Source organism: Eschrichtius robustus, chromosome 11, assembly GCF_028021215.1.
Source record: "Eschrichtius robustus isolate mEscRob2 chromosome 11, mEscRob2.pri, whole genome shotgun sequence".
NCBI classification, from domain to species: domain Eukaryota; kingdom Metazoa; phylum Chordata; class Mammalia; order Artiodactyla; family Eschrichtiidae; genus Eschrichtius; species Eschrichtius robustus.
Window position 1 is genome coordinate 77713564 of NC_090834.1, and position 21392 is coordinate 77734955.

Sequence of the window (21392 nt, forward strand, 5' to 3'; positions counted from 1 at the left end):
TATACATAGAGAATCCTAAAACTGCCACCAGAAAACTGCTAGAGCTAATTAATGAATATGGTAAAGTTGCAGGATACAAAATTAATGCACAGAAATCTCTTGCATTCCTATACACTAATGATGAAAAATCTGAAAGAGAAATTATGGAAACACTCCTATTTACCATTGCAACAAAAAGAATAAAATACCTAGGAATAAACCTACCTAGGGAGACAAAAGACCTGTATGCAGAAAACTATAAGACACTGATGAAAGAAATTAAAGATGATACCAACAGATGGAGAGATATACCATGTTCTTGGATTGGAAGAATCAACATTGTGAAAATGAGTATACTACCCAAAGCAATCTACAGATTCAATGCAATCCCTATCAATTTACCAATGGCATTTTTTACGGAGCTAGAACAAATCATCTTAAAATTTGTATGGAGACACAAAAGACCCCGAATAGCCAAAGCAGTCTTGAGGGAAAAAAATGGAGCTGGAGGAATCAGACTCCCTGACTTCAGACTATACTACAAAGCTACAGTAATCAAGACAATATGGTACTGGCACAAAAACAGAAACGCAGATCAATGGAACAAGATAGAAAGCCCAGAGATTAACCCACGCACCTATGGTCAACTAATCTATGACAAAGGAGGCAAAGATATACAATGGAGAAAAGACAGTCTCTTCAATAAGTGGTGCTGGGAAAACTGGATAGCTACATGTAAAAGAATGAAATTAGAATACTCCCTAACACCATACACAAAAATAAACTCAAAATGGATTAGAGACCTAAATATAAGACTGGACACTATAAAACTCTTAGAGGAAAACATAGGAAGAACACTCTTTGACATAAATCACAGCAAGATCTTTTTTGATCCACCTCCTAGAGTAATGGAAATAAAAACAAAAGTAAACAAGTGGGACCTAATGAAACTTCAAAGCTTTTGCACAGCAAAGGAAACCATAAACAAGACGAAAAGACAACCCTCAGAATGGGAGAAAATATTTGCAAATGAATCAACGGACAAAGGATTAATCTCCAAAATATATAAACAGCTCATTCAGCTCAATATCAAAGAAACAAACACCCCAATCCAAAAATGGGCAGAAGACCTAAATAGACATTTCTCCAAAGAAGACATACAGACGGCCACGAAGCACATGAAAAGATGCTCAACATCACTAATTATTAGAGAAATGCAAATCAAAACTACAATGAGGTATCACCTCACTCCTGTTAGAATGGGCATCATCAGAAAATCCACAAACAACAAATGCTGGAGAGGGTGTGGAGAAAAGGGAACCCTCTTGCACTGTTGGTGGGAATGTAAATTGATACAGCCACTATGGAGAACAATATGGAGGTTCCTTAAAAAACTAAAAATAGAATTACCATATGACCCAGCAATCCCACTACTGGGCATATACCCAGAGAAAACCGTAATTCAAAAAGACACATGCACCCCAATGTTCATTGCAGCACTATTTACAATAGCCAGGTCATGGAAGCAACCTAAATGCCCATCAGCAGACGAATGGATAAAGAAGATGTGGTACATATATACAATGGAATATTACTCAGCCATAAAAAGGAACGAAATTGAGTCATTTGTTGAGACGTGGATGGATCTAGAGACTGTCATACAGAGTGAAGTAAGTCAGAAAGAGAAAAACAAATATCGTATATTAATGCATGTATGTGGAACCTAGAAAAATGGTACAGATGAGCCAGTTTGCAGGGCAGAAGTTGAGACACAGATGTAGAGAATGGACATATGGACACCAAGGGGGGAAAACTGAGGTGAGGTGGGGATGGTGGTGTGCTGAATTGGGCGATTGGGATTGACATGTATACACTGATGTGTATAAAATTGATGCCTAATAAGAACCTGCAGTATAAAAAAACAAACAAAACAACTAATACTAAACTTTCATTGGGTTATTTGTATGGAAATATGTTAATATAAATGTTTCAGACATTACATGAAATTTCTAAAAATCTTATATTTGTATTTGTATGGAAATATGTATGGAAATATGTTAATATAAATGTTTCAGACATTACATGAAATTTCTAAAAATCTTATATTTGTATTTGTATGGAAATATGTATGCAAATATGCTAATATAAAAAAAAAAAGTTACTTCCAGAAATGAAAAATATAGTCATTGAAGTGAAAAAAACTCAGTGAATCTGCTAAACAGTAAATTAAACACGGGTAGGGAGAGCATTTGTGAAATGGAAAATATTGTCAAATAATTACCTTAATTGTAGTGCAGGGATAGAGGAAAATAGGAAAGGTTAAAATGTAGGGAAGATGCATATATATGGAAAAGAATTTTATGTATGTATTTTGCTTATATGTATTTAGTGTGTGTATGTATGTATATGCTTCCATAAATATTTGAAAATTCCAAAAGATAATGGGAGAAAGGGGTTATGGGCACTATTAGAAGTATGATGGCTGAGGATTCTCTAAAGTTGATAAGACATCAATTTTTATTACAGGAAACAGTGCAATCAAAGTGTAAGCTCTTGCTGTCAAAAAGTCACTTAGAAAACTTAGAAAACTTAGAAGCTTAAACTATAGCTATTTTATTTTTTTAAAAAATTATTTATTTATTTATTTTTGGCTGCGTTGGGTCTTCGTTGCTGCGCGTGGGCTTTCTCTAGTTGCGGTGAGCAGGGGCTACTCTTCGTTGTGGTGTGCGGGCTTCCCATTGCAGTGGCTTTTCTTGTTGCAGAACACGGGCTCTAGGCGCGCGGGCTTCAGTAGTTGTGGCGCACGGGCTTAGTTGCTCTGCGGCATGTGGGATTTTCCCGGATCAGGGCTCAAACCCGTGTCCCCTGCATTGGGAGGTGGATTCCTAACCACTGTGCCACCAGGGAATCCCTAGCCTTTTTATTTAGCTCATAATCCTTTGGGTTGATGGGATGATCTTTCTGGCTTGGGCTGGGTACGCTGGTATGTACTGGGCTCTCTGATATGTCTGTTGTCATTTGGTTGGTCAGTAGGTGGCTTCACATTTCTGGTGGTAGATTGGCTGTTGACTGGTGTACTGCAGTTCTTCCCCATGTGGATTCTACTCAGGCTTATCCACATGGCAGTCTTGAGTTTCCAAGTGTAAGAAAAAGAGGAAGCCTTACAGCACTAGTGCATTTCAAGGCTCTCTTTGCTTGATTGCATTTGCTAATAATTTATTGCCCAAAGCAAGTCATATGACGAAAGCCAGGAGTGAGAGGTAAATAAATAGACTTCATCTCTTGTGGGACTATTCTGCAATATAACGTTGCAAGGATATGGATGCAAGGAAGGGAAGAATTTAACATTTTAATAATCTGTTACACAAATGATGATAAATAGAAAGCCACACCTAGACATATTAGCAGAATAGCGGAACCCCAAGGTCACAGAGAAGATCTTAAAAGTAGCCAGTGAAAAAAGGCAACTTTTTCAGAAAAGAAGAACTTAGACTGAACATCTGGAAGTCTGAGCAAGAAAAAATGGGAGAAGGTATGAAAACCAGTATAAATAATAAAAGCACACAAAAATCACTGCAAAAATTAAAACAATGGTAATTAATTATTGACAATTTTGTGCCAATAAAATAGAAAATGACAGAAAAATGAACAATTTCTTAAAACTATATAAATTATCAAAATGGACTTAAGAAGTGCAAAACCCAGGTAGTCTTAGAATCATTAATGTATCATCAGGAATTCATGATTCGAAATCTGTTGTATCAGTTAGCTTTTGATGCATAGCAAATCAACTCAAACCTTAATGGTTTGAAACCGCAACCGTTTATGTAGCTCAGAATTTTGTGAGTTGGCGTTCTGGGCTGGGCTTTGCTAAATTGTTCTTATATTCTCAGTGGGTTTAATCATGCATCTTTGGTTAGCTGGTAGGTTTTCTGGGGGCTGGCTGTACTAGAATGGCCTTCAGTTTGATGGCTCATCTCTGCTTCATGTGATCTGTCATTTTCTACCAGTCTAGCCCAAGCTTGTTTACATGGTGGCTGATCAGGGTTTCTAGAGCTGGAGCAGATGTGGGAATGGCCTTTTGAAGCCTATGCTTGAAACTTGCACATTATTTTTGCTGCATTATTTTGGCCAAAGCAAGTTACAAGGCCAGATTCAAGGGTCTGGGAAATTGACTCCACCTTTTGATGGGACACAAATTCCCATTGCACAGGGCATGGACCCAGCAAAGAGCAAAGAACTGTGACCATTTTTTTAGTCTACAATGTCTTTCCACCAAATAACTGCTGGGTTCAGATGGTTTCATAGGCAAGTTCTATTACATCCAAGGAAACCATTCCAATCTTACATAAACTCTTCCAGAGAAGAGGATAAATGAGAACACTCATTTATGAAGATAGGGTTACCTTGATTCCTAAACTAGACAAGGACTGTATAAGAAAGGAATTGTATAATACAAGGTAATTTACTTTTGAACACAGATTAGATTAAAAATGTAAACAAAATATTAGCAAACTGAATCTAGCAGTGTGTGTGTGTGCATGAGAGAGAGAGAGAGACCCAGTTATTGGTTATTTCAACAATATAAATTTGTTTTTATCACCAAAACATTTATTAACATAATTCAACACATGAAACAAAGGAGAAAAAAATACTGTGGTCATCTCAAGAGGCAGAAAAACACTACATAAAATTCAGTACTGACTCAGGATAAAAAAGTTCTTAGCAAAATAGGAATAGAAGGAAACTTCATTAAACTGATAAAAAGTACATAAAGAAAACATACATAGAAACATCATACTTACGGTTTAAATATTAAGAGAATTCCTGTTAAAGTCAGGAATCATACAGGCCATCCCTATTACCGTGTTTCTTTTTGACACTACATTGTAGATTCTTACCAGCAAAGTAAATTAAAACCTTAAGAATTATGAAAAAGAAAAATATAATTATTCATGAATTATATAATTGTCTACAAAAAATTGGACTCATGAATTATTAGAATGACCAAGAGAGTTCAGAAGGACTGTTGGACGCTTTTTGTGTGAACAGAAGTTTTCATTTCATTTGCATAAATACAAAATCGAAAAACAAAATCAATTGCATTGCTGAACAGAAGTAGCAGCAGTAGCAATAACAAAGATACAGTTAAATATAATATTTTGTTTATAATATAAAAAATGTGTAAGTACTTAAGAACAAAATCAAATATATGCATGACAGTTATGAAGCAAATTGTAAAATTCTATTAAAAGCTATATTAAAGAACACCTAAATGGGAAGAAATATATTCTTCCCATTTGGAGAAGGAGGCTTAAAGCAATAAAGTCTTGGAGAAGGAGGCTTAAAGCAGTAAAGTCTTGGAGAAGGAGGCTTAAAGCAGTAAAGTCAGTTTTTCTCAAATTGATCTCTAGATTCTGTGAACCTGTAATAAATTCCCAACAGGATTTTTTTTTTTTTTTTTTTTTTGGGTGGAATCTACAAGCCGATTCTAAAATTCTAATGGAAGATTAAAGAACAAGAATAATGAAGACAATTCTGAAGAAGAAAATGGGAGAAGGACTTGGCTTTTTCAGATACAAAGGCTTATTATAAGGTTATAGGAATCTTATAATGTCATATTGGTGCAAGCATTGGCACATGCATCAATAGAACAGAATGGAGAAGCCAGAAAGATACCCTTCCATTACATGTGGCAACTTGGAAACTTGAAGTGGCTTTCCCGATCAATGGGGAAAAGACCATTTATTCATCGATAAATGGTTAGGAGAATCAGTTATTTAAATATTTCGTATATATATTAATTGATGTGATTGATTTTTGTGTATAATGACAGGAAAAGCTTTAAATATGTATTTGCACACCATATGCAAAAAAAAATTACAATTACAATTGACTTAAAAGCTAAATATTACAGCAAAACTTTGCAAGTTTTAGAAGACAACGTAGGAGCATATCTTCATGTTCTTAGAGTAGAGAAAAATTTCTTAAGCTTAAAAAATGAAGAATCTTTAAAGGAAATATTGATAAGTGTAATATGTAGAATAAAAAGATCTGCTTATCACAGATGATCTTGGCAACAAGGATCAGTTGACAAAGACATAATATCCATTAAACAAATGCTATAAATCAATAAGGAAGATTCTTATAACTCAATAAAAATTCTGGCAAAGGATACGAAAAGGCAGCTCCCCAAAGTGGAAACGTGAATAGCCAATGAATGCACTAAAAGGAATTCCATTTCAGTAGCTATCTTGGAAATGCAAATTAAAACCATTAGTAGAGGGGGCTTCCCTGGTGGTGCAGTGGTTAAGAATCTGCCTGCCAATGCAGGGGACACGGGTTCGAGCCCTGGTCTGGGAAGATCCCACATGCCACGGAGCAACTAGGCCCATGAGCCACAATTGCTGAGCCTGCGCATCTGGAGCCTGTGCTCCGCAACAAGAGAGGCCACGATAGTGAGAGGCCCGCGCACCGCGATGAAGAGTGGACCCCGCTTGCCACAACTAGAGAAAGCCCTCACACAGAAATGAAGACCCAACACAGCCATAAATAAATAAAAAAAAATCCATTAGTAGATACAATTTCTTAGCCATCAGCCTGACAAAAATGAAAAAAAAACCCCCCCCAAAACCTGACAGTGTTAAGTGTGAGGAAGACAGTTGAGAACAGGACACATACTCATTGCAGTGGAAACTTGCATTGGTAGAATACTAAGGAGAGCAATTAGGGAGATTTTGTATAAAGTTGAAGATGTGTGTACCTTATGACACAGGAACCCAACTTACAGGTATAAACACTGAAGAAACTCTTCTTTCTATGTTTCTTCATTGAAGAAACTCATGTACCCAAGAAGATATATACAAACATTACCACAGGAACATTTTCTTTCTTTTGTAATTTCAAAAATTTGGGAAAAAACTCTATCACTGGGAGAAGGTTTAAATTGTGGTAAATATTAAAATCATAGAACTTGAGTAAAAATTGATGAATTGCAAACATAACGTTGAATGAAAAAGCAAGTAGCAGGAGAATATTATGGTAGTAAATCATTTGTATGTGTAAAAATCAAAACAATCCAATTTATTGCTGATTTATACATTCACATGTAAAAAGGTAAATGCATGGAAATGATAAGCACCAAATTCAGACTAGTTTAACTTCTAACAGGAATAAATGGGGATTTTATTAGAAATGGGTACCCAGAAGTCTTCAACTATAGTGATAACATCTTATTTAAGGTGGGTGGGAAATTCACAGGTATTTGCTGTAGTTTGGTTTTAACCCTTTTGTACATCATAAATATTTGAAATTAAAAATCATGACATAATTTTTCAGGGTGATAATTTACACATATGTATGTGTATAAATATGTACATATATCCATATCCATACAGGTGATTTTTTTCATGTTCTATGATTTTCCATGTGTCCAAGAATCATCAGAAATTTGTCCAAATGTCTCTGTTCCAAACTGGCTCTCACTTATGCTATTTCTTGTTTTGTAGCTAGTTACCCACTGGTGAAGCTACACTTTTCTAAGGGGTCTTGCGTCTGTAGTGAAGGGCAGCAACTGGTTCCGAGTCATGGAAAGACATCAGAGTCAGATGGGAAGAGTTTACAATTCAAATTTCTATGTCTACCTAGACCCACTTGTTGAGAATCTGAACTGTAGGGTTTGGGAATTTATATATTTTTAAAAGGCCTTTCTCACTGGTTTTGATCTGTAGATTTGAAGGTTCAAATTTGAGTGCATTGACATAGGTGACATGTGTTGATGGTCTAGATTAGTGTTTCACCTTGGTCTCTATAAAGAGCTCACAAAATATAAGATATAGTCAAAAATTAGCTTCTGCTTTAGTGTCTTTTTAGATTAGTGTCTCTCCAACTTTAGACTGCATCTGAATCTCCAGGAGGGATTGTTAGAACACAGGTAGCTGGATGTCAATAAACAGTGGAGTAGGCAGCTCCAAGTTTCTTTACTCCCACAGAAACATCAAAAAACAAGCAGAAACTGTTAGAACCAACCTTGTCAGAATTTTGGCAAACATTAAATGTTTGTAGCAACCAAGTTAATTTTGAATCAAGAAAAAGGCAACATCAAAATAACAGGAAAGCTTTACGGCATTTTTACTTGCCCTCGCCCCACACCAGCTACAGCTCAGCGGCAGTCTTGAAGATGTCAGCCCATGTTCCCATGTGGGAAAATGGTCCCTGGCTCTGGAGGGAGCAGAGCAAATCTTATCTACAAATTATTTCGTATGTCTGTTCTGTCTGGGACTGTCTGAAGGACTCATGGAAGACACTTATCTCTATTTCACCTAACTCAGAATTCTCCCAGGCCAAAAAAATTGGTGGACATTTCTTGAAAATATTGCAAAGCTACCAAACAATCTGGGGCAAAAGATTACAGTTGACACACATTAGACAATCTAGAGATAGGAGGAAGAGCTGAGGAGAGAGATTCTTTGGGCAGTTTAAGGCATTCAAAAGCAATCATGTATATGGGGAATTTAGAAAGTTATATGCATGCCCAGAGCAAGATTCATGCTCAGAAAAGACCTGAGCAACAATGATTGCAATTACCAAACATGAAACTCACTCATACTATGTCATAATATTGACATTCAGTCCAGTAATCCTCCACTGTAACAGCTCCCATCATTGTTGCTTTTGTTGTGGTCATCCATGTACAATGCTTGGTGTCAGTCTATTCATCTCTTGTAAAAATAAAATACAGTGTGTGTGTGTGTGTGTGTGTGTGTGTGTGTGTGTGTGTGTGGAAAAAATAAATAAATAAATAATTAAAAAAAAGAAAAGAGCTGAGAATACCCTATGCGTTCACTTTGGGCCGATCCCTAGGATCAGTGCAAGCATGGCTAAGTGTTAAATGAGGGTTCCAGCATATAGCATGCTCTCCCCCAACTTTCCCCCTCTCCAAGCTCCTGGCATTCAAGGAAATCTTGGTCTAAAAACTTTCTGAACACAAGTTCTGGAACAGAGATTTTAGTGACCAGACATAATAAGGAATACAGTCTCTATAAAAATAGTCAGATAAGTTACTAAACAAATGGATTACTACAGCATTCAACAATAAACAAAAAAGAACAAACAAAAAAAAACCTAGGAAACCCTGGGGAAGGGAGAGACTGACCTTCAGAGTCATTACAGTATTCAGTTGTCCAGTGTTCAAATAAAGTCATAAGGCAAACAAAAGACCAGGAAGGTATTGCCATTCAAAGAAAGAAAATAAGTGGACATAAGCCATTCTGGAGGAAGCCCAGATATTGGACCTACTAGATGAAGACTTGAAAACAACTATCTTAAGTGTGTTCAAAGAGCTAAAGGAAAACACGAACAAAGAGCTTAAGGAAGTGAAGAAAATTATGTATGCACAAATGAGAATATCAATAAAGATAAATTACAAAAAGGAACCAGATAGATATTCCGCAGCTGGGAAGTACAACTGAAATGAAAAATTGGCCAGAATTCACCAGCAGGTTTGAGCAGGATGAAGAAAACAATCCCACAGGGTGCTGCACTTAGAAAGGCCCCCATGATTGGTTTAAGGCTCTGCTGTTGCTACCTTCAAGTTTTCAATAATTTTTGAACAAGGAACTCTGCAAATTAGGTAGCTGATCCTGAATAGTTTATAGGGGGGCTTACTTGTTTCTTATTGGTCACATTATTGAGATTCTAAGATTTACCAGGGTCAGAACTGTGTCTGTTTTATTCAGCAAGTGCTTCAAATAGTATCAGGTACACAGTTGGCAGATGATGTACTCTTAAAATGAATGAATAAATGCACAAGCTATGAATCTGCCTTATTTGTAAAGTGCAAAGATGTCTCTCATACAGGTAATGCAGATTGTATAAGAATATATATATTGGGCTTCCCTGGTGGCGCAGTGGTTGAATCTGCCTGCCAATGCAGGGGACACGGGTTCGAGCCCTGGTCTGGGAAGATCCCACATGCCGCGGAGCAATTGGGCCCGTGAGCCACAACTACTGAGCCTGCGCGTCTGGAGCCTGTGCCCCGCAATAAGAGAGGCCGCGACAGTGAAATGCCCGCGCACCGTGATGAAGAGTGGCCCCCACTTGCCACAACTAGAGAAAGCCCTCTCATAGAAACGAAGAGCCAACACAGCCAAAAAAAATAAAGTAAAAAAAAGAAACGAAGATCTAACACAGCCATAAATAAATAAATTAATTAAAAAAAAAAGAATATATATATTAAAAGCACCCCGCACTTAGTAGGTTTACAGCATGCATTCCTTCTCCCTCTTTCTTATATATTTAATGCTCCGTATATGCTTAACTCTATACTGTAGTAAAGACAGGCACTTTTGCCGCCTTTTAGGGACTTCTGTTTTAGTTGGGAGCTTGTGATTAAGACAGGGAGAATAGTTTGTCCTGTTATCTATTCCAGCTTGATGAGTGTATGATTCTCTGTAGATATAAGGAATCCTTGCTTAAGAGCCCAAATACGTGATACAGGCAGAAAACACAACGGGTGTTTACAGACTTGGGCAATCATTTTCCTGCGGAGGTGGGTTGTGGGGATGAGGAAGAGAGCACCAACAATTATTAACTGCTTTCTATGTTCTAGACCTAGTCTGGCTGTACATATATTATCTTAGTTAATTGTGTATCACCTTCAGAGAATCCTAATAAGGTAGTTATTATAATTGTCCCTCTGTATCCTGTTTCCAAGACCCCTGCGGATACCAAAATCCATGGAAGCTCAAGTCCCTTATATAAAATCCATGTATGCTGTGGACTGTGCATCTGCGGATACAAAGGGCCGACTGTGTTATCCCTACTGTGTAAATCAGGCAATGGGGCTCAGAAAGATTAAGCAACTTGCCAGTCTCACATAGTTTGTAAGAAATAGGATTGAAGCTTAGAACTTTCTTTTTCAATATTTTTGCTTATTCATTCAACAAATATTTTTTAGGGGCTTGCTTGCTATGTACTAGTCGCTGTGTTAGATGGTGGAGCATTTCACTTAGGTATGCCATGTCCTGTGGGGGAGACAGACCTGCCTTTTTCCAGGGCTCCAGCCCAAAGAAACAGGTGGTCCCAGTGAGAAGCACCAAAAGGAGGTGGCAATTCCACACACCACATCTCCCTAGGGAGCGTTGTGATTCTCCTTGTTCCCCTATAGGAGTAGCTCCATCCAACAGCTCTTTAGAAGGAAACCTTTCAAAACTCATCTCCCTATATACCAACCCGTGTTTCATTCCATCCTTTGGTGAGGTGAGAATGCTGGGGTAGGGGGAATGTATCACTGTCTCATTACAGAAATTATCTTGATCAATGCTGCAAAAATCTCCCTGTAAAAGAGGCAGTCACTTCTCCGGTGACTTCTCAGGCTTTTAATAGATACCTGGTAGAAGCTGCCTCCTGGGTCCAAGAACCACACCTGCCTTTTGGCTCCAGAACTAAATAATGCTTATGTTGTGTTTTCAGGTTAAAACTGTATTGTTCTCTATTTTAAATATGAATACGTCATTTCATAGGCAAAGTAAAAGCAAAAGCTCACTTGTCAAACCTAATTTCTGGGTCCTGGTGCATCGTTAGGAATAGTGCAATGAAAGTGCTGCTGATGAAAGAGCAGAGGGTGGTATCACTTGCTTGCTGCTTGGCACGTAAGCCTCTAGCTTTAGTTACTTCCGATCAGAGACACAGAACACAGGCTGGGGATTTCTTCACTTCAAAACAGCATTCATTTGAGAAAATAGTTGGCCAGTGGTGATAGGTTTGTCTGAATCTTCTGATTGTCATAGATTTTCGTTATCAAGGTGGTTGCCTACTGCTGAATTTCCCTTTGATGTACTCTAAGATGATTATGCTGTCATTATTCCAGAGGGTAAGCCTAGGTGAATCACAGTGCTTCAGAGGTTTGGGTGTTCTGACAGTTACTAAATAGTTGAGATCTCGTGGAGAATTCCCATCTCAAAGCCTTTCACAGAGGCCAAGCCTTTCTGTCTCTGTCTCTCTCTCTTTTTCTGTCTGGTGAACTTGGGTCTGAAACCTTTCCCTTACCTGGACTTCACTGTCTCCTTAACAGCTGAGCTGTCACTGGGAAGTGAAATTACTTTTTTTTTTTTTTTAATGCCACAGCTGTTGTTTTTTTTTTACCTCAGCTGGTTCCCATAATTCCACAGATGGTAAACATATGTTTATAGGCACATAGAAAAAGAAGCCATATTGGATTCCTCCCATCTCTAATTCTCATTTTTCCTTTCATGCAGAAAGTCAAAGTCACAGAACTGGGGAATCTTATATATTTGTAGATTAATATTTCTGTGCATTAAGGCTTTGGAAACAGCAGGACAGCTAATGATATGCTAATGAACTGACAGTTTTTATTGATCATAATGAAAGTCGACAAGTGTCTTTCTTGGCTTTTATGCAAGCTGGAATATTTTATTAACTGTCTTCAGAGCAGAAATACATAATTGGCTGCATTGTGAAAATCCTCCTTGTCGGTTTCCCAGGTCTTACTTTCTGTTAGCCTGTTGCCAAAGCTTGGGTCCTTGCCAGTTTATAAACAGAGCACATTCTCATCCATATATTTACAAGCCTTCCAGGAACCCTCCCCACCTCCTTTTCCTTTCCCTTTCCCTTTCAAAGCAATTTGTTTCAGTGTTTTAGCATACAAAAAAATGGAACCATTTTCTTCAATGTAAACAGAGATCTGCAGGGAAATAAGAGCGTTAAGGAAAGAATTAGCATTTGTTTGGCGGCAAAGCTGCTTTCATTTGTATCAGAAAGCTCCGAGTGTTAGTAGGGTTTGCCTAATAGTTATTCCATACATAAGAGGATAATAATGGCATAATTTTTCTAATCTTTTTATTGCATCTTCCTATATTTCTTACTGTGAAATGAGTAAATGTTCTTGGAACAATGGAAATAATGGGCATTAGTGTCCCAGGCAACAAACCCATAATGTATAACCTGCCTGGTGCAAATTTATTTTTCAGTGCCTGGTGAGCTGAGTGCAGGGAGAGGTAGAAGGTGGCAACAGGTGGATGTCACAAAGACGAAAAAATATCTGTTTTTCTTCTTTCCATCGTACTGATAGTAAAAGCTTATTAATTTGGGCTCTGCCCCTTAGGGAATTTTTTAGATCCTCAGAGTGGCTGAGATTTAGCATTGCTCTGACAACAAGAAAATGGATTGTTTAGCAAATTAATAGTGCAAATAAGATTGCAGGGGAGAATGTTATGCTACCTAAAAGGACCTCAGTTTTCCAGCATTGAAAAACTGTTTTAGCAAGCTGTTAGTATCTAATGCAAATAATTCATTATGGATGGTTGAATAGTATCTTTCCATGAAGGCAGTTAAGATAGAACCTCATTTTGGTAACAGGACTTCCTTGTAGCACCATCTTGTGCTACAAAGCCCACGTAACTGTGAGACTTTCTCAAATGATATATTTTACTTACACTGTGTTGCAGTGGCCCAGCCCTCGTTTGGAGTTAGTAGACCTATAGTTGATGGCCTAAGATTAAGGTGTCCTTTAGGAAAGCTAATTAAAGTATCAGAGCTTTAGATTTTTCATAGGTCAAATGACCAGGTGATCTGGCCCTAGATCAGTAGTTTTCATCAGGCATCTAAAAAATCACCTCAGAACCACTGTCAAAATTTCATACATGACTGTGCTCCCTCACCCCCTCTAAAATTCTGATATGTTCCCCTAGTTTAACAACTAGCGTTCTACATGATTTTCACAGACTCTTAATAGCTGTGAAAATTATAGTTCAATATTGCATCAGGGAGGAAGAAATTTTCCTCTACCCTTCTAGGTTCTTCTGACGAGTCTAAGGATTAAATTGACGTGAGACCAATTAGCAGAAACTCCAAACAAATTTTAATAACATGTACACATGGCAGAGACCCAGGAAAACTGAGTAGCTTACCAAAATGGCTGAAACCCTCATCTTAAATACTGTCTTCAGCTAAAGACAGCAGAGAGTGTGGTGGTAGGTCTTTGGGACTCAAGGGGAGGTAGGCAATTCACACGGAGATGGCAAAGCAAATGTTCAGTAAATAAATGTTTGCTGGGCCACGCAGAGACAATGGGGTGCAGAGTGCACGCTGATCTCTAAGTTGCCCCACCACACCTAGTTCATATTCCTTGCAGATATTTCTGATGACAGTTCTATTCTGGGAACAGGCCCTCTATCTAAATTCTTTTAGGCAGTTAGGGGGAAGGTCAAAGTTTCTTCCTGAGTCTTTTGGGCCTTGATTGTTTTCAGGTCTAAATAATCTGCATGCCAGTGAGACATTTTGAGTGGCAAATTTTGCTCTCTTATAATTATATAATTTATAGTTTTTAGGAATTTGATCCAGGTTAGGTATTGATTGTGCCTACTTCGTGAAATATACTACGATAGGAATTGCAGGGAAAGCTGAGGTGAAAACCTATGATTTTTGCTTTCATGGTTTTTATAATTTAGTAATTTGGTTAGTTGCCATTCAGTTCCAAATCAGTAAGATTTTATTTTGTTCGTGTACTGGATGCAGGTGCTACTTTCACCACTGTGAACTTGTAAGGAGTAAACACTCTTGCTCCAGAAAATCCAAGTGATTGACAACAGGGCAGGGTTTCTCAAAGTGGGGCCCCTTGACCTTTCATGGGAATCCTTTGGGACAGCTTTTAAAAATGATGATTCCTGGGCCCACTCCAACCCTCCTGAAACAGAATCTGGGGTTGACCCAGGAATCTGAATGTTAAACAAATACTCAATGTGATTCTTAAGAAACTGGCAGTTTGAGAAATACTGCTGTGGTGAATGGTATGAAGTAAAGCATAGGTCTCAAAAAATGAGATCAAATGAGGTCCACTAGTTAGAGGCCCAGCCAGAGTTTTTCTTTTTTTTCAGTTAAGTGTAGATACATTTAAAGTTAAATGAAGAGAAATAATAGAAGTTCTATCTTTTTATCCCTTATCTCATCTTTTCTGGGGAGAAGTTGCTGTGCTCTAAGGTACATTTTCATCTATAGAAATCCTCACAGATGAGTTTTCTGGGAGAAATAAGGCTGATCGAGCTGCTTTGTTGTTTGTTGCTTTATACCTTATAAAACTCAATTTTCTAAAGAAAAATACAGGCTTAGCAAATGCTGCTTTTATTGACAAATGTCCAGGCACTAAATACAGTTGGCCCTCTATCTGCAGGTTCCACATCCGCAGAATCAACCAATTTCAGTCTACAGTTGGTTGACTCCATGAATGCTTAACCTGTGTATGCAGAGCACCTACCGTACTATGCCATTTTATATAAAAGACTTGAGCATCCGCAGATTTTGGTATCTGTGGTGGGTGGGTGGTGGAGGGGAAAGGGAGGGTCCCAGAACCACTACCTTCCAGCTACTGAGGGATGACTCTAGTTCATATGACAATTCAGTGCAAGACCTTTTGGTTCTTGTCGTGGGGAGGTGCTGGGATATATACACAGGTATGTATTTATAGGTTCACATACATACACTCACACTTCTTTGGGTTACAGTTGGTATTTGTACAGTACATTGCCACCCTTCATTTAATCCAACATGGAATTACATCCATTCAAATAAATTAGCGTTCTCATCTTGATTCATTTGGCAAGAACATGTTTTTATGCCAGTATGTGGGCTGACCCTCATGTCCTCTTTTTCAGAAAAAATATCAAGTGCCTTGAGTTTTTGTGTTGATAGGGATCGAGAAGCTGTCAGTTCTTATTTCCGTTTTTGTTCAACATCATTGATCTTCACCTAATGATCTGTGTGACACACACGTGTGTGCCGGAGATTAAAAGTGGAAAGACAGAGGAGGGAGGCAGGTGGAAGAAAGGTGTGGGAGAGGCAATAAGTAATTTACAAAGTGACTAAATCAGTCATTAAGAAAACAAAAGGGACACAGCAACAGTCAGCTGTACCCACCACCAGAGCCTCCCATCGAGCCTCTTAGATAGCCTCAACCACCAGAGGGCAGACAGCAGAAGCAAGAAAAACTACAATCCTGCAGCCTGTGGACCAAAAACCACAGTTACAGAAAGATAAAGAAGATGAAAAGGCAGAGGGCTATGTACCAGATGAAGGAACAAGAAAAAACCCCAGAAAAACAACTAAATGAAGTGGAGATAGGCAACCTTCCAGAAAAAGAATTCAGAATAATGATAGTGAAGATGATCCAGGACCTCGGAATAAGAATGGAGGCAAAGATTGAGAAGATGCAAGAAATGATTAACAAAGACCTAGAAGAATTAAAGAACAAACAAACAGAGATGACCAATACAATAACTGAAATGAAAACTACACTAGAAGGAATCAATAGCAGAATAACTGAGGCAGAAGAACGGATAAGTGACCTGGAAGACAGAATGGTGGAATTCACTGCTGCGGAACAGACTAAAGAAAAAAGAATGAAAAGAAATGAAGACAGCCTAAGAGACCTCTGGGACAACATTAAACGCAACAACATTCACATTATAGGGGTCCCAGAAGGAGAAGAGAGAGAGAAAGGACCAGAGAAAATATTTGAAGAGATTATAGTCGAAAACTTCTCTAACATGGGAAAGGAAATGGCCACCCAAGTCCAGGAAGCGCAGAGAGTCCCATACAGAATAAACCCAAGGAGAAACACGCCGAGACACATAGTAATCAAAGTGGCAAAAATTAAAGACAAAGAAAAATTATTGAAAGCAGCAAGGGAAAAACGACAAATAACATACAAGGGAACTCCCATAAGGTTAACAGCTGATTTCTCAGCAGAAACTCTGCAAGCCAGAAGGGAGTGGCATGATATACTTAAAATGATGAAAGGGAAGAACCTACAACCAAGATTACTCTACCCGGCAAGGATCTCATTTAGATTTGATGGAGAAATCAAAAGCTTTAGAGACAAGCAAAAGCTACGAGAATTCAGCACCACCAAACCAGCTCTACAACAAATGCTAAAGGAACTTCTCTAAGTGGGAAACACAAGAGAAGAAAAGGACCTACAAAAACAAACCCAAAACAATTAAGAAAATGGTCATAGGAACATACATATCGATAATTACCTTAAACGTGAATGGATTAAATGCCCCAACCAAAAGACATAGACTGGCTGAATGGATACAAAAACAAGACCCATATATATGCTGTCTACAAGAGACCCACTTTAGACCTAGGGACACATACAGACTGAAAGTGAGGGGATGGAAAAAGATATTCCATGCAAATGGAAATCAAAAGAAAGCTGGAGTAGCTATACTCATATCAGATAAAATAGACTTTAAAATAAAGAATGTTACAAGAGACAAGGAAGGACACTACGTAATGATCCAGGGATCAATCCAAGAAGAAGATATAACAATTATAAATATATATGCACCCAACATAGGAGCACCTCAATACATAAGGCAACTGCTAACAGCTATAAAAGAGGAAATCGACAGTAACACAATAATAGTGGGGGACTTTAACACTTCACTTACACCAATGGACAGATCATCCAAAATGAAAATAAATAAGGAAACAGAAGCTTTAAATGACACAATAGACCAGATAGATTTAATTGATATATATAGGACATTCCATCCAAAAACAGCAGATTACACGTTCTTCTCAAGTGCGCACGGAACATTCTCCAGGATAGATCACATGTTGGGTCACAAATCAAGACTCAGTAAATTTAAGAAAATTGAAATCATATCAAGCATCTTTTCTGACCACAACGCTATGAGATTAGAAATGAATTACAGGGAAAACAACGTAAAAAAGACAAACACATGGAGGCTAAACAATACGTTACTAAATAACCAAGAGATCACTGAAGAAATCAAAGAGGAAATCAAAAAATACCTAGAGACAAATGACAATGAAAACACGACGACCCAAAACCTATGGGATGCAGCTAAAGCGGTTCTAAGAGGGAAGTTTATAGCTATACAAGCCTACCTAAAGAAACAAGAAAAATCTCAAGTAAACAATCTAACCTTACACCTAAAGAAACTAGAGAAAGAAGAACAAACAAAACCCAAAGTTAGCAGAAGGAAAGAAATCATCAAGATCAGAGCAGAAATAAATGAACTAGAAACAAAGAAAACAATAGCAAAGATCAATAAAACTAGAAGTTGGTTCTTTGAGAAGATAAACAAAATTGATAAGCCATTAGCCAGACTCATCAAGAAAAAGAGGGAGAGGACTCAAATCAATAAAATCAGAAATGAAAAAGGAGAAGATACTAAGCAGTGTGCTCAGTGGACCTAAAAGACAAATCCAAATCAGGGAAAGTAATCTCAGATGGAAGGAGACTGTTGTGGTCTCCTCGTTTTGTTACTTTTTATATCTGGGTTTTAATGCCTTTTCTAACTTAGATTTAAACCCCCAGGGTGAATACTCTTTCTTTGCTAGTACCCAGTGTGTACTCAGTAATGAAAGTTATTAAAGTTAGCACCTATTAAAAAAAAAAAACACAAAAAAAACAAAAGGAATACTGCTGTGTATAATATATGTTGCTACAGGATAAGTGGATGGGAAATCCTTTTCAAATGGACTTTTTGTTTTGGCAAAGGTAATACCATGACAAATATACTCCAGGTTTCTGAGGGCCCTTTCCATGGCTGATAAAAATAAGAATGATTTAGGCTCTTCTAACCAGCAGGTAATAGATAGACCTGATCCTTTCCTGGTACGTGTGCTTTTGCCACTTTGGCATCAGGGAGGGTGACCAACTGTCCTGGTTTGCCTGGGAATCTCTCGGTTTTAGCACTGAAATCTCTAAATCCCAGGCAAACCTGAATAGTTGGTCACTATAACTTCATCCATATTCAGCCTCATTAGACGGATATTTTCTGATGTGTATTTAGTTCTCTCTGGTCTGTTCTTTGATGGAAATCTATCGCTTTGTCTGCTCTGGACTGATTTTTTTTCCTTTATCCTGAAAGTTAGCAAAAGCACAGAGATCTAAATTGTGACACTTTCAGTTTGGACGCCTGTTTCATTGACCCAGCACTTGAGTGCTAGAAGGTTCTGTAGCTTTTGCATACAGCACTTCTTTTTACAGATGAAGCAACTGAAGCTCAGAGAGGGTGGTTGACTTACTAAGTCCACCCAATTAGCTACAGATGGATCCAGACCTTAAACTTTGGGCCCCTGACTGCCAATCCCATGCTTCTCTCAAATTCCTCACATGTGCTTGAAAGGCACCCTGGCCTCTCAAAGGAGTTAATTTGCTTCGAAAAACTGAGCAACTTTGTGCCAGGAAGAAGCTGATTGACTTAGACTGTGCTCCATTAATTGCTCCCTGTAATTCCCCAGCAATAGATGACACATTCATTTTGAGGAGCTACGGCAGGCACCTCCTTCCCATGGTGAGGCATCTCTTCTCGTAATCACGGGCACTGCATCATCCTGGAAGAGGAAGAGGTTAATCAAAGTACGTAATTCGGAGGAAGAGGCCTTGTGACCCTGTTATTTCTATTAATATTTCCAATTAATATTTTATCTTGGAATAATAAGCAGAAACAGCATTTGCTGACTACCTTCTGCTGTTTAGAAGATGAGCACATAAACGTTAAATGCTGCTCCCTCTGAAAGACTCACCACACTATCATAAGCCTGTATTTTATTCATAGATTAAGCTCAATATTCAGAACCAGCTTCTACATGTTCCATCTGTTCTGTAATATCTCTTCCATCAAATCAGGAAAAAAAAATACCCTAAAAACGGAATCTTGAAATTCAACGTGAAAAATCCAAAAGCCAAGTCAATATTTTCATTGAGAGATGGCAGCCCCAATGACTTTCTTAAATTAGGGCTGTTCTTCCAGACTAGATTGCAGAATTAAAAGACCACCTTTTATCCACAGTGAGATGTTGAGCAAATCTTAAGACTCACCAGCAAAGACTCATGTTACTCAGTTAGCTAAGAGCAAGGTTCTTAAGGAGTTTTCCCCGTGTCTAATTTTATTTCCTAGACTAAATGAATCAGTAGAGCATTTTAGTATAATATGTTCCTATTGTCGCTTTTTCCCACTTAAAAAAATCCTGTAAATCAGCAATATTTAATGTTCCAAGATGACTAAGGCATTGAGGAGAATTTTTATTGCATCAATGTCTTTTTAGTTGGACAGTTTAAGAACATTGACTGATGGATCCTTAGTTCTGTGATATCATTAGCATAAACCGGTGGTAGGTAATTGTAGCTTTCTCAAGATGAATGGACATTTTGAGATTTTTTTAGAAGAGGATGGTTTGGAGTAGGTCAGTGTGGACTGAGGCCAACTCACCTTCTGAATACGGTTATCAGTCTTGCTAAAAAAAACAAAAAACAAGAAAAAAACCACTTCCCTACAGAGAGCATGTGACAGGGGCCATTTGAACTGGTAACTGTAATACTAATTGCCACCTCTCTCTTCTGTTATCAAGGGGATTATCCAAGATGGGAAAATCATCTTTATGCCGAATGGATACATAACACAGTGTCCGAACCTGAATCGCAGTAAGTAGCAACTTAAAGCATTTCTGAATTATAAATATTATATAGCTTGTTGATAACATCAGAGAAGCACTTCAGGAAGGATACAAACAAACTATTTACGTTATTGACTTATGAGGTGGTGGGGTTAGTGAGAGATTTTATGTATACTAAAATACTTCTGTGTCTTTGGATTTTTAAAAAGCTTATGTATTATTTGTAGAATTAACATTTGAAGGTAAGAAAAGATTATATGAGCAGTTTTGGGTCTGTAGGTTAATATAGAAAGTTATGTTTCATATAATTATATAAATATATGTATATAAACTCTTTTTTAAACTTCTTGACTTGGATATATATGAGTGTACTTTTGCTGCTTCTGTGATAATTCACAATTCTTTAGTCCCAATAAAAATGAGAGTTTAGTTTAAATTTAAAAATGTTTTCAAGGTAGAAACATACTGTCCTTTTCAGTTAGTCCTTGTTCCCTTCTTTTTGCATATTAATAAAAGAAAAAGATCTAGATCTGAAATCCTCTGTGAATTCACTCCAATTTTGAAGTCATACTTAACCAGAAAAGCGAAGACACTTTTACATAGCTAAAAAACTACTGTTTAAATATATATATATTTTTTCTGTTAGCACAGTATCAACATTTATTTTATATTTTCTTTATTGAGCTTGCCCAACTTGCAGTGATTTCTTAAGCTTGGTGCAAGGAATAATGGATTTACAGGAGCTTTTGGCCAAGATGACTGCAAAAGTAGGTATCTAAATTTCACTTGTGATGTTTCATTTCTTTGTCCATCCTATCTGGAATTTAGAGTGATATGCTATAATGGAAACATTTTTAGTGTTGGCATCTGCTATATGTTACTATAAAAATGGTTTATTCTTTCTTGAAATAGGACAACCTATAATAAACATAACCATTTACGCCTTTGATACTATTAGGCTGTAT

General features: G+C 37.6%; 1 protein-coding gene across 4 annotated transcripts in view; it reads left to right on the top strand.

The window, feature by feature from the left end:
* The window catches only part of NELL1 (neural EGFL like 1), an 865453-nt gene that overhangs the window by 171043 nt on the left and 673018 nt on the right, over positions 1-21392 (top strand). For all 4 annotated transcript variants that reach the window (XM_068554539.1, XM_068554541.1, XM_068554540.1 and 1 more), the window contains 2 exons: positions 20383-20455; positions 21112-21194. In XM_068554539.1, the coding sequence (XP_068410640.1) occupies positions 20383-20455; positions 21112-21194 (156 nt within the window). The remainder of the gene's footprint in view (positions 1-20382; positions 20456-21111; positions 21195-21392) is intronic.